Source organism: Pelophylax lessonae (genome assembly GCF_965119305.1).
Source record: "Pelophylax lessonae genome assembly, chromosome: 9".
In the NCBI taxonomy this organism is placed as follows: domain Eukaryota; kingdom Metazoa; phylum Chordata; class Amphibia; order Anura; family Ranidae; genus Pelophylax; species Pelophylax lessonae.
The window spans coordinates 255,378,192-255,392,574 of NC_138776.1; the positions used below are offsets into that span (position 1 = coordinate 255,378,192).

The 14,383-nt window shown below is 45.4% G+C and overlaps 2 protein-coding genes across 2 annotated transcripts in view; both read right to left on the minus strand.

Moving 5' to 3' along the window:
* Positions 1–13,805, minus strand: part of LOC309562996 (uncharacterized protein) — a 52,818-nt gene extending 39,013 nt beyond the window's left edge. Inside the window, exons 1-3 of the mRNA XM_082267321.1 lie at positions 13,607–13,805; positions 8,990–9,128; positions 8,161–8,346 (exon numbers count right to left, since the gene is read on the minus strand). Of these exons, the coding sequence (XP_082123447.1) occupies positions 8,161–8,346; positions 8,990–9,070 (267 nt within the window). The 5' untranslated portion in view covers positions 9,071–9,128; positions 13,607–13,805. The remainder of the gene's footprint in view (positions 1–8,160; positions 8,347–8,989; positions 9,129–13,606) is intronic.
* Positions 6,698–8,152, minus strand: LOC309562862 (uncharacterized protein). Its single transcript, XM_082267181.1, has 2 exons — positions 7,951–8,152; positions 6,698–7,848 (listed from the first exon to the last, which is right to left on the minus strand). The coding sequence occupies exons 1-2, from the start codon at positions 8,033–8,035 to the stop codon at positions 7,127–7,129; spliced, it is 807 nt and encodes a 268-aa protein (XP_082123307.1). The 5' UTR covers positions 8,036–8,152; the 3' UTR covers positions 6,698–7,126.
* Positions 13,806–14,383: the final 578 nt, after the last annotated feature.

Consider the following 14,383-nt stretch of genomic DNA (forward strand, 5'->3'; position numbering starts at 1 on the left):
TCCTCTCCAGAGCGGATACCGCCACCACCCGCAGCACCCTCTCCAGTGCTGATACCTCCACCACCCGCAGCACCCTCTCCAGTGCTGATGCCACCACCCGCAGCACCCTCTCCAGTGCTGATACCGCCACCACCCGCAGCACCCTCTCCAGAGCTGATACCGCCACCACCCGCAGCATCCTCTCCAGTGCTGATACCGCCACCACCCGCAGCATCCTCTCCAGTGCTGATACCGCCACCACCCGCAGCATCCTCTCCAGTGCTGATACCGCCACCACCCACAGCATCGTCTCCAGAGCTGATACCACCCACAGCATCGTCTCCAGAGCTGATACCACGCACAGCATCCTCTCCAGAGCTGATACCGCCACCACCCGCAGCATCCTCTCCAGAGCTGATACCGCCACCACCCGCAGCATCCTCTCCAGAGCTGATACCTCCACCACCCGCAGCACCCTCTCCAGAGCTGACACCACCCCTCACAGCATCCTCTCCAGAGCTGATACCACCACCACCCACAGCATCCTCTCCAGGGCTGGTGCCACCACCCGCAGCATCCTCTCCAGGGCTGGTGCCACCACCCGCAGCATCCTCTCCAGGGCTGGTGCCACCACCCGCAGCATCCTTTCTAGAGCTGATGCCACCACCCGCAGCATCCTTTTTAGAGCTGATGCCACCACCCGCAGCATCCTTTCTAGAGCTGATGCCACCACCCGCAGCACCCTCTCCAGTGCTGATGCCGCCACCACCACCCTCTGCATCCTATACAGTGTCAAGCCCACAGTCCTCCACATCTGTGGTAGAACACACATATGCACTGTCATCTGTGCCGGCTACAGCCAAAGAATTTGTTGAAATTGTGAAATGCCTTCAGTGTAGGCGTCGTTTTCCCAGTAAAAACTTGAAAGCACACATGTTGAAGAAGCATTCAGGGGTGCAGAAAACCATAAGCCGGTGCAGGCTACCATGCCGGCCAGTGGGACATTATCACTGCCACCTCTGTAAAAGAACAATTATACGCAGGGTGGATCTGGAAAGGCATTTATCGCTGTGTGAAAGTTCTGCAGCTCTGAAACCGTCACCCGCGGCACCCTCTCCAGTGCAGATACCACCACCTGAAGCACCCTCTTTAGTGCTGGTACCACCACCTGCTGCATCCTCTCCAGTGCTGATACCACCACCTGCTGCATCTTGTCCAGCGTCAAGACCACAGTCCTCCACATCTGTGGTAGAACACCCATATGCACTGCCACTCACATCTGTGGTAGAACACCCATATGCACTGCCAGTCACACCGGCTACAGCCAGTGTATATGGGAAATTGGTGAAATGCCCTCAGTGTAGCCTTAGTCTTCTCAAGAAAAACTTGAAAGCACACATGTTGAGAAAGCATGTAAACGTGGCACAAAATATTACCCAGGCCTATCATCTACACAGTGTAAGTGTCAATGAGAGAAACGGCATATTTGCTAATCGGAGAACTAATCGTGGATTTTTCGTGCCAGTACATGAGCAGAAGAAAACCTGGGGAAAATATCATTTAGTCAAATGCGAGTTAAAGGAATGTCTGCAGTATCAGTTCTGGGCTAAGCTTGCAAAGTATTTTACCTTTTTATATTCCCTGTTCCTTTGTATATTTGGATGAACTGCGATGTATATTGCTCTCTTGTCTTTTACTGTTGATAATATAAAAAAAGTTTCATAATAATGTAATTAACCATATTTCTGAGTGCTTCACTAACCTAACACTTATACCACAAGTTTGAAGTTAAAATAAAATTATAGATAACAGTACATACATTCCGATGATAGAAAGACAACAGGAACTCAAATAACCGCTCGTTACATCCAAGGTATGCAGAATACCATCTCAGAACGCTCAACACCTCCAAGCTTGAAGCAGATGGTCTACAGCAGAAGACCACACCGGGTACCACTCAGCTAAGAACAGGAAACTGAGGCTACAATTTTTATTGAAAATTTTTAAAACATCAACATTAGAAACAATGACAGAAAGCATCATTCAGTGGTAATGCCATCACCGCAACAAGCAGTAATAACCCCCAGGGCCAACAGAGTTTTGAATGCTTTTAAGTGCAGAGGGGTTTGGGGGTCTTTTACCCCCAGATCTCTCCACAACAGTACCTGTCAAGTGATAAAAATAAAAAAAAATATATTTTTTTAAATGTACGAAAATACCGGCCCATAACCGATATGCAATGGCCAAAATATCCGGTATCGGCAACGAAAAACCGATATCGGTCGATCACTAATTTGCACAGCAGCTGAGCAGACCTGGAAACTTAATGAAGACATCTCATCAATAGGGTATCTGAAAGATAAGACTGTTGGGTGGTTTAATTTTTAGAACTCTTCAAACACAGAAAAGTTCCGGGTGGATTGACCACTTAAACAATTCTCATCTTTGTTCACCCTAGTTGACATATTAGTTTGCCATTTTTTTACCGCCTTACCTAAATTTATACACTAGCTTTTTATTCTTCTCATTGTTCACCCCAGTTTGAGGGACACCTTGTTCTTTACAGTAAAGCCCCGTACACACGCAACGATTATCGGCCGACCGATCGTCCGACTTTTGTCCAAGTTGTGTTTTGTTGGTTGGAATGTGCCTAGACTGCACACGAATTTCTCGGCCAACAAAATTCTACTTCAGAAGTGATGTCATGTTTTGGTTTGTTTTCTTTGTGTTTTTCTTCAGTGAGCATGCCCAGACTTTGCTCATCAGATTTTTCCCTGTCGAAATCTGTACTGACTGCACGAAAATCGGCCATTGTGTTGACGGCCAACAAAAATTTTATAGTCTCCACACCAGATTTTTTTCGGCCGAAAAGTCGGAGTTAGTTGTCGGAAGCATCATACTAACAATGCCAATTTTCGACGCGTGTGTACGGGGCTTAAGTATATACATAAATGAGCTTTCTGTGTAGACACTAGATCCACCTCCTCCGATCTCTCCAAAAAAAACTCATCTCTTCTATTTTTTTTTTTGCTTTTTTTATAATTTAACATGTCCAGTATCAGTTACATAGAGTTACAGTCTTTAGAGAAACAGTTTAATGGAACAACAGTCCAATTAGGGAAATGGGAGTACATATGAGTGGAGCACACGTGCAAACAATAAGGCCTGGCGTTCCTGTTACTTCAAAAACAATTAAGAAAAAATCTCCGAACTGTGCAACTACACTTGAGTAGTTAATGAAGGATAAGAGGAAATCTATAGGGAATATCAATATTTTTGGGAAGAGCTGGAAGGAGGATAAGTGGGTGGGATGAAGAGGGGGGGGGGCATACCAGCTCCCACTGTGATAACCTGGGGTGGCCCTTAGACAAGAGGTAGAGAATGAAGAGGACATTTTTTTTGTCATAATCAAGGTATTGGGGAAGGGTGGGAGAGGATGGCTGGGATCTGATTATTTCATAATAGATTAGTGATGTTCCTCTGTGAAAGTGTACCCAATCCAATAAAACTAAAGCCCCGTACACACGCAACGATTATCGGCCGACCGATCGTCCGTCTTTTGTCCAGAGTTGTGTTTTGTTGGTTGGAATGTGCCTAGACTGCACACGAATTTTCTCGCCCAAAAAATTCTACTTCAGAAGTGATGTCATGTGTTGGTTTGCTTTCTTTGTGTTCTTTCTTCACTGAGCATGCCCAGACTTGCTCATCAGATTTTTCCCTGTCGAAATCTGTACTAACTGCACGAAAATCGGCCGTTGTGTTGACGGCCAACAAAAATTTTATAGTCTGCACACCAGATTTTTTTCGGCCGAAAAGTCGAGTCGAAAAAAAGAGTTGGTTGTCGGAAGCATCATACTAACAAGCCGAAAATCGGCAGATCGGTCGTCGGACGAAAATTCCCTGCCAATTTTCGACGCGTGTGTACGTGGCTTAAGTTTTTGCTATATTGTTCTTTTAGGTGTTGAAGGGATGAGGTTGGGTCTTCCATTTCTTGAGTTTCAGATATTTTGGTACTATAGAGATATCGGAGGAGGGGGGAGATGTTTGCTTCCAGAACAGTGGATCCAGTAAAGTCCTCTTTCCTTCTTCAACACCTAAAATAACAATATAGCAAAAACTTAGTTTTTAAGTGATGAGGTTGGGTCTTCAATTTCTTGAGTTTCAGATATTTTGGAATACTATAGAGATATCGGAGGGGGGAGAGATGTTTGCGTCCAGAAAAGTGGATCCAGCAAAGTCCTCATTCCTTCTTAAAAACTAAGTTTTTGCTATAATGTTATTTTAGGTGTTGAAGGGATGAGGTTGGGTCTTCAATTTCTTGAGTTTCAGATATTTTGGAATACTATAGAGATATTGGAGGGGGGGAGATAAAGACATTGTCTTTCCAGCTCAAAGGCAAAGGTTATTAATATACTTCGTAGTGGACACCAGGCACTGACAACTTATACTTGGGTGTTGTAACCATTGGTAGCCTACAGTAATTGAAACATGCAGTATATTTTATACTGGAGATTGAGGACTTGTCTGGGAAAATATATATATATTTGTATTTTATCAGAAAGTGGTTATGTACTCTCATTGGGCACCATAGGGCATTTAGAAATGGATAGAACCTTACAGGATACAAATAAGGCAAGATTAAAGTCTTCACAAAAATATCCTAAAGATACAAATCAGTCCCTCACATGTTATACAGAATGTGTGGTGACTTTATACATCCTATAGTCAAAAATGAATGTCAGCCATGCAGGTCCACCTGAAAACCAATTAGTGCCTTTGCCTTGCCAAGAACATACCTTTATATGTACCTTAGAGGCAAAGGTGGCAGTGAAGCAGCAGACATGAGAATTTGAGGGTACCCCAAAACAGAAGAGTGTTGAGTATCTGGTGTGTCGGACTGAAATGTGTTCATATGGCAATGGCTGGGGTAATTGGCTGACAATGACTCAATTTTGGTTTACTCTTGGATGTGTACTGAGAAGCACCTAGTACAAAAGGTTTGTATCAATTGAAGGTCATTTTGAAATGTTTATTGGTTAAGAGCATGAATACAGCCAACGCATTTCAGGGGGATCCTCCCCCCTTCTTCAGGGCTTGAGCAATGGATTTATTAGAATCACAATGGAATGCACTAGGAGACCTATGCGAAGGCTTTCTAAAGACCAGCATCTCCTAATGGCATTAAGAACAGCTAGCTAGTCAGAGTCTTAACCCAACACAAGGAGAAACTTTATATGCACTCCAAATCTACAAAGGCTTAACTTTATGTATTAGTTGGGTTATTAAAAATAAAAAAATAATACATCATGCAATTGCGTTTGCAAAGACAAAACAAAGAGGTTTTCTCAACCGTGTGATAAACATTTCTAAAAGTTGTTAGTAAGAATTTTTCATTTTAATATTACGACCTTACAAGAACGCACCCTTAAGTTTAGTTCCATGGAGTTACCCCAACTACTGATGACAAGGCATCAAACTTGAGTGATGGTTACAGACCCTTTTGTCCGATGACCAGCTGGGGGGGACAAGATACATAGAGGACTTGTGGTTCATCAAGTGCAAATTTATTTAACCTTGAAGGAGTTCCTACCCTTCTGCTATCCAGGGGACATGACCACTTGCTGCTCAGTCATCAGGCAACAGGATTTTTGAAGACCAGCTCAGTTCCCTTGTTAGTTACTTCTGGAAAACCCTCAACTTCCTCACTGCAATGCTATAAATGTAATGGTGTGTAGAACCTTTTACCATTATAGAAGCACATTTAACCAAAGTAGGCCTTCACAGTCATCCAGGGAACAAGACCACTTGTTGGCCAGTCATCAGGCAATGGGGATCTTTGAAGACCAGTTCAGCTCCCTTGTTACTTACTTCTGCAGAACCCTCAACTAACTCATTGCAATACTATAAATGTAATAAATTGGTGAAGAACTTTTTAACATTATGGAAGCTCATTTAACCTTCATGGTCATCCAGGGAATATGAACACTTGTTGACAAGTCATTAGGCAACAGGATCTTTTAACTAGAGTGGGCCTTCACAGTCATCCAAGGAACATGACCACTTGTTGCCAAGTCTCATTAGGCAACAGGATCTTTTACCAAAGTGGGCCTTCATGAACATCTTGGAAAAAAGACCACTTGTTGCCCAGTCATCAGCCAACTGGATCTTTGAAGAGCAGCTCAGCTTCTTTGTTAGCTACTTGTTATTTTTGCAGAACCCTCATCTTATTCACGGTAATGCTATAAATGTAATGAACTGGTATAAAACCTTTTCACATTACTGAAGCTCACTTAACCAGTGTAAAGCCTCGTACACGCGTTGAAAATCGGCAGGGAATTTTCGTCCGACGACCGATCTGCAGATTTTCGGCTTGTTAGTATGAAGCTTCCGACAACCAACTCCGACTTTTCGGCCGAAAAAAATCTGGTGTGCAGGCTATAAAAGTTTTGTCCGCCGTCAAAACACGGCCGATTTTTGTGCAGTCAGTACAGATTTCGACAGGGAAAAATCTTATGAGCAAGTCTGGGCATGCTCAGAGAAGAAAGAACACAAAGAAAGCAACCCAACACATGACATCACTTCTGAAGTAGATTTTTGTTGGGCGAGAAAATTTGTGTGCAGTCTAGGCCCATTCCAACCAACAAACACCACTCTGGACAAAAGACGGACGATCGGTCGGCCGATAATGGTTGCGTGTGTACGGGGCTTTAGTCTTCACGGTCATCCAGAGGCCATGACCACTTGTTGCCCAGTAATCAGGCAACAGGATCTTTGAAGACCAGCTCAGCGACCTTGTTAGTTACTTCTGCAGAACCCTCAACTTACTCGTTGCAATGCTATAAATGCATTGCATTGGTGTAAAGAACCTTTTATAACTGGAAGCTCATTTAACCAGAGTGGACCTTCATGGTCACCCAGGGAAAATGACCACTGGTTGCCCAGTCATCAGGATCTTTGAGGGCCAGCTCAGCTCCCTTGTTAGCTACTTGCTATTTCTGCATAACCCTCACCTTATTCATAGCAAGCAATGCTGTAAATGCAATTATTTGGTGTAGAACCTCTTCACATTTGGAAAGCTCATTTAACTAGAATGAGCCTTCAGGGTTCTCCTAAGAAATTTAGGTAAATCAAAAAAGGAGCTGATTTTCTATACTGGACTGTTCTGAGGTCCATTGAAGTCCCCTATATTTATCACCGTAAAACTATTATTATGCTCAAAACACGGCGACGGCTTCTTCCATAGGTGGACCTTCTGATGCCGGACAACGTCAGACTTTTCCGAAAAACACTTTCCACATTCAGAACACGCAAATCGCTTCACACCTGCATGGATTCTCTGATGCCGGGTGAGGTGGGCACTCTGGGTAAAACTTTTCTTGCACTCGGTGCAAGAAAACGGGCGTTCTCCCGTGTGACTTCTTAGGTGTCTAACGAGATCGGTTTTCTTTGGGAAACATTTTCCGCATTCGGGGCAGCAAAACGCTTTGTGAGCTTTGTAAATGTGGCCAATGGATACAAGTTCCATTTGAGACAATCTCTGAGGGTTCGAGGTTTTCTTTGATCTAAGTTTTGGATTTGGGGCAAGAGTGTGTGATTTAGCTTGAGAAGATTTCTTGGGTTTAGATGGATTTGGTGCCACACTGTGAAGTCCTGGATGGAGATTTTGGTTATCTGTATGGAATTTATTAGAAGGAGTTTCCTTGGGACTTGGGAAAGCAAGAGATCCTTCGGCATCATGAAGTTCTGAATGAATATTTGGAGACATAGAATTTTCTCCTGGACAGTCTCTGTGAATGTAATTATCAACTGTTTCACAATATGGAGATGAAATAGAACATCCCTCCAATGTTTTCCTGATATTAACTCCATCTGTAAAAAGAAACACATACATGTCCTTATTAGATTATAGGGATTATAGGTGGACCCTCCATGTTCCTCAATTCTTTACAGAAAGTGAAAATCTCTTTTTACCTGGTGAAGTGATGGTCTGGTGAGGCTCCATCATGACGTCCTTGTAGAGATCCTTGTGTCCTTCTATATACTCCCACTCCTCCATAGAGAAATAGACCGTGACATCCTGACACCTTATAGGAACCTGACACACACAATGATACAGTCACCATCCAGACACATCCCTTGTCTGTTACTGGATAATGTCCCAGAATTCCCGGCACCACTCACCTCTCCCGTCAGCAGCTCAATGATCTTCTGGGTGACTTCCAGAATCTTCTTGTCGTTCTTCTCAAGTATCAGGGAGGGAGATAAAGGCTCCATGTTTCGGCTCTGACTCCCGTTCAATCCTCCTAATACATGATGAGGGCTTCTGGGGGTTACACGATCACCAGATGTTTTCACCACTATGTAGTCCTGCCATTGAAAGACATGAAATCAGAATTTCACTATAGCATTCCAAGAACCCTCCTCACCTCTCTGGTCAGGTCTGTGTTTTATAAATAGAGATAAGAGTGATGTCATGTGACCTCCCAGAATCCTCCTCACCTCTCCGGTCAGGTCTGTGTTTTATAAATAGAGATAAGAGTGATGTCATGTGACCTCCCAGAATCCTCCTCACCTCTCCGGTCAGCTCTGTGTTTTATTAATAGAGATAAGAGTGATGTCATGTGACCTCCCAGAATCCTCCTCACCTCTCCGGTCAGGTCAGTGTTTTATTACTAGAGATAAGAGTGATGTCATGTGACCTCCCAGAATCCTCCTCACCTCTCCGGTCAGGTCTGTGTTTTATTAATAGAGATAAGAGTGATGTCATGTGACTTCCCAGAATCCTCCTCACCTCTCCGGTCAGGTCAGTGTTTTATTAATAGAGATAAGAGTGATGTCATGTGACCTCCCAGAATCCTCCTCACCTCTCTGGTCAGGTCTGTGTTTTATTAATAGAGATAAGAGTGATGTCATGTGACCTCCCAGAATCCTCCTCACCTCTCCGGTCAGGTCTGTATTTTAATATTAGAGATAAGAGTGATGTCATGTGACCTCCCAGAATCCTCCTCACCTCTCCAGTAAGAAGATACATGATTTCTAGGGTAAGGTTTAATATCTGCTTAGTCATGTCACTCTCCTCTTCGATCATCATGGGAAACCAGAATCAATTGGCCTGATCTTAAGTAAGGTAATTCCTTTCAAAATGGTCTCTGCAGCTGGAGATAAAAATTTACGTAATTATACAATGTTCCAGTCCTGATACATATATATGTTCTTCTGGACCCACCAGATAGAATGAAGATGCTGGACAGATGAAACCCACTGGAAGAGCTATCATGCATTTGGCAATGTGGAGGGTCGCCAAATTTGCTACACCCATTGACCTCAACTATTTATTCAAAAACCCCAAGATGGACAAAACCCACATATTTTATCACAGAGTCTAGTCTTATTATGGTGATTAGACATAGGACAATGTACACTATATTATGCGTAGTTCCTCCTAATTTATACTTTTCTAGGGCAATTCGTTTATGAACGTAAAGTGAACAAGAATTTGAACCAAGTTGAATAATGTTAGAAGGAAATGTCATCCCAATCCCATAATAGATTAAAGTGTATGTAAACCCTAGGCTGGATTCTCCTTCATTCAGATACTCACCTGCCTAGAAGATCCATAGTTGTCTTGTTGTAATCCTCTGCATGGAGGTCCTGTGCGGACATCTTCATTCTGAGGTCACTGGGTGCCAGATGCCTCCTTATGATGCACACAGCACTGTCCAGTTCTTCACTGTAGACCAGGGGTCTTAAAAACCTTCTAAAACAAAGGGCAAGTTTACTGTCCTTCAGACTTTAGGGGGGCAGACTGTGGCCATTGGGAGTAGAAAAGGCCCCCAAAGGTAGTGGGAAAAAATCAATGCCCCATTTTGAGTGTCAGTGGGAGTAATTATGTCCCATCATTGGTGTCATTGGGCCTCATTGTTGGTGTCATTGAGAGGAATTGGGCCTCATTATTGGTGTCATTGGTAGAAATTGTTCCCCATCATTGGTGTCATTGGGAGGAATTGTGTTCCATCATTGGTGTCATTGGGAGAAACTGTGCCTCATCATTGGTGTCATTGGGAAGAATTATGTCTCATTATTGGTGTCATTGGGCCCTTATTGTTGGTGTCAAGGGAGGAATGTATCCCGTCATTGGGAAAAATTGTGCCCCATCTTTGGTGTCATTGGGAGGAATTGTGCCCCATCGTTGGTGTCATTGGGAGGAATTGTGCCCCATTGTTGGTATTACTGAGGGTTATTTATGCCCCATTGCTGGCATCAATGGATGAAATAGTGCCCCAGGGGCTGCATAAAATCAGGCAAATGGATGCATCTGGTCCCTGGGCCATAGTTTGGAGACCCCTGCTGTAGACTATAAAACACCTCCCCCATGCCATGGAGAGTAGGAGGTGCTCTGTAGTCCTAACACACTTCCTGACCTAATTCAACAACACTCCTCCTTCAAAGATGTAGTAAAGCGAGTGAGCGTTGTCTTCCTAGGACAAGGAGTGTGTTACTGGCAGGATCACCATCTTCTCTTCTTACGTCATCAGAAGCTGGTTGTCTCTTCCTGGCCCCTTTTATTTTGCTCTCCACTGTGTGTCTCTACACTTATATATGTGTTCCCTGTTTACTGAGGATGGATGATGTAGATCTTAGGTCTACCCTGAGGTCTAGGAGGAGAATGAGTGGCAATCGGGTTCCTTCTTCCCCTTCCTTGGGGTGTCTTTCTTCAGGAGAACCCCCCACCTAGAACTGGCTAATCTTATGGAGAGGGGTCCACCAGGCCTATTGGCTAGGTCAGTGGTCTTCAAACTGCGACCCTTTACTTGCCTGTATCCAGCCCTTAGGGCATTATTTCTGCCATTGACACCAACAATGGGGCACTGGTCCTTCCACTGACACAAACGATGGGGCAGTGTTCCTCCCACTGGCACCAACAATAGTGAGGTTTCTGTAGACCTCACTAATCAACGTGGCAGAAGAAAAAAACAGGCACAACAGTGAAAACTCAGCAAAGGGCATCCATTTATTCAGGAGCCAGAAAATGTCAACACCATGCAACAAGAAAACAACGCCTGTTCGGGTTGGGCAAAGGAGGTGAGGTCTCGGTGCACAAGCTATGAGAGTCTTCCATATCCCAGACTATGGATTTAGCAGAATTAGGCATCTGGAAACTCGAGGCGTCCACATGCGAAAATTGTTTTATTAGCTACAGCAGGGGTATTGAATTAAAATTCACCGAGGTCTGGTCAGTAAAATATTCTTTCAGCAGAGGTCCGAATATCATGTCGGAACCAGGGGTGTATTTTCGAATGCGCCAAACTGCATGGTGCTGCAGCCCCAATGCGGCTTGATGTGGTCCTGTTTTGGAAAAAAGGTCAAGGTCTTCTTTTTCTGTGTTTCTTGTTGTGGGTAGTTCAGCCCATTAAAATGGGCTGACCTACCCATGATGTGTGCACCTAATGCAAATGCACAGATCTGAGCCTATTCTTACATCAGCGTCCTCAGTCCCCACTGCAAATCACAGTCCCTTCCCCCTTCACATCCCCTCTTGAGTGTCCTCAGATCCCCCTTTACATCACCCCCTTCACCCCTTTCACAGCGGTGTTCTTACACTTCCTTGACCTCAACCCCCCCAACAGTACTGTCCTCTGCCCCTATTTACATCATCCCCCACTTTACATTTCTCAGCCCCTTCACATTACTGTCCTAATTGTCCCCCACTTTACATTTCTCAGCCCCCCAACATCACTGCCCTCAGCCTCCCCACTTTAATGTCCTAAGCCTTCACCCCTCAACATTAGAGACCTCTCCACTTTAATGCCCTCAGCCCCCCCATCACAGTCCTCTGTCCCCCCCAAATGTAATGTCCTCAGCCTCCTCACATTACAGTCCTCTGCCCCCCCCCCACACATTAATGTCCTCAGCCCCCCTCCACATTAATGTCCTCAGCCCCCCCCCCGCATTACAGTCTTCACCCCCTCACTTTTATGTCCTCAGGCCCCCCCCCCACATTACAGTTTTCAGGCCCCCCACTTTATTGTCCTCAGCCCCCCCCCCCCACATTACAATCCTCAGCCCCCTCACAATACAGTCCTAAGCATCCCACTTTAATGTTCTCAGCCCCCCACATTCCAGTCCTCAGCTCCTGCCTCTGTAATGTCCTCAGTCCCCCCCCCACATTACAGTCCTCTGCTCCCCCACTTCAATGCCCTGAGCCCCCCACTTTAATGTTTTATCCCACTACATCACAGTCTCAAGGCTCCTCCAACTTTAATGTCCTCAGCCTCCCCACATTACAATCCTCAGCCCCCTCACAATACAGTCCTAAGCACCCCACTTTAATGTCCTCAGCCCCCCCCCCCCACATTCCAGTCCTCAGCTCCTGCCACTGTAATGTCTTCAGCCCCCCCACATTACAGTCCTCAGTTCCCCTACTTTAATGTCCTTAGCTCCCCCCACATCAATGTCCTCAGCTCCCCCCCACTTCAATGTCCATAGCTCCCCCCACTTTAATGTCATCATCCCACAACATAACAGTCTTGAGGCTCCTTCAACTTAAATGTCCTCAGCCCCCCCCCCACTTAAATGTCCTCAGCCAACCCCCCTCAGTCCAATCCTCAGCTCCTGCCACTGTAATGTCTTCAGCCCCCCCCCCCCCCACATTACAGTCCTCAGCTCCCCTACTTTAATGTCCTTAGCTCCCCCACATCAATGTCCTCAGCTCCCCCCCACTTCAATGTCCATAGCTCCCCCCACTTTAATGTCATCATCCCACAACATAACAGTCTTGAGGCTCCTTCAACTTAAATGTCCTCAGCCCCCCCCCACTTAAATGTCCTCAGCCCCCCCCCCTCAGTCCAATCCTCAGCTCCTGCCACTGTAATGTCTTCAGCCCCCCCCCCCCCCCACATTACAGTCCTCAGCTCCCCTACTTTAATGTCCTTAGCTCCCCCCACATCAATGTCCTCAGCTACCCCCACTTCAATGCCCTGATCCCCCCACTTTAATATGCTCAGACCCCCCATGTTAAAAAGCCTCAGCTCCACACCCCCCCCCCCTGCTTGTTAACCTTGGGCAGCTCCCGCCCTCCATCCAGAACTGTCCTGCCTCCTTCTGTCGGCTCTGTGATGATTACAGAGTGACGGCAATGGGTAGAAAAGGCTTCTAAAAAGCTGGACCGCGGCAGTCCGAATAGGACAGTAACTTGGACCGCGGTCCGCCATTTAGTGATCTTTTGTCCCCTTCCATCCATTTCCTATGTGCCTTATTTGGTTACGGAAAACGTAATAAATGCATTGAGAAATGAATGATCTGGCCTAAACGTACCGAACAGGAATGTGCAAAAAACGTGCACGCTTAGACGCACCATTATGGTTGTTAAAGAGCCATATTTTGCCGCATTTTATTTTTGCAGTCAAAGCAGGCTGTGTGTACATAAAAGCCTAAAAGAGGTACTTAAAAAAAATTATCCGCAATTGTGAGAATGGAAGCTGAAAGAGTAATATGATGGAAAGCGGGTGAAGAGGGTGATGGATAAACACCATCCATGTGGGTGCCAGTCAACATTGACTTGACGGCATTTAATAATAATAATAATAGTAGAAACACCAATAAAAAATATCTGACTATTTTTTTTTACCTCTTACAGGAAACAGTCCTGGGACTTGTAGTACCGCAGGCAGAGCAGAGAATTCTGGGAATTGTAGTCCTGCTGGCAAAACAGGGGGGGTTTCAGGAAGTCCTGGGTCATAGGGGGTCTCCTCCTTTCATCAATTCCGCTATAGCTAGGGATCAAGATGAGAGCTCGAGGAAGCCAGGCTTGTTTTCATCCTTGAAAAAAAGAAAAAGGTGGACCACAACAAAATGGCTGCACTGAGGACATGTGTGTCATCACCTTCTAACCCCTACTTTATCTTTTGTTGTTGCCCAGGAAGACATCAGACCCTCCATATAGGATCAGCAAGCTTGAAGGAACATGGCTATCAAGGGTGAGGAGGATACGTATAGATTTTTATGATAGAGACGGGAAAAGGACAGGCAGGAAGTCGTCTGGAATGCAAGGAAAGGAAGTTCCAGGTCAGAGGTTACAGGAAAGAAGCCAAGGTGGCCATCAATGGTACTGGCAGCAGACAATTCCTTCTATTAGTCTCTTCCCTTAAATAATTCGGCTATAGCTTTGGATCAAGATGAGAACTTGAATAAGGGTTCAGGGGTGTGCTACGCATGGAGTGCAGGGTTCAGGGGTGTGCTACGCATGGAGTGCAGGGTTCAGGGGTGTGCTACGCATGGAGTGCAGGGTTCAGGGGTGTGCTATGCATGGAGTGCAGGGTTCAGGGGTGAGCTACGCATGGAGTGCAGGGTTCAGGGGTGTGCTACGCATGGAGTGCAGGGTTCAGGGGTGTGCTACGCATGGAGT

Excerpts from the sequence above, each read along its gene's own strand:
- LOC309562862 (XM_082267181.1), bottom strand. The coding sequence starts at position 8,035 with ATGGAGGAGTGGGAGTATATAGAAGGACACAAGGATCTCTACAAGGAC. Across the intron at positions 7,849-7,950 it reads CCAGACCATCACTTCACCAG|ATGGAGTTAATATCAGGAAA; the intron begins GTAAAAAGAGAT and ends TTCTTTTTACAG.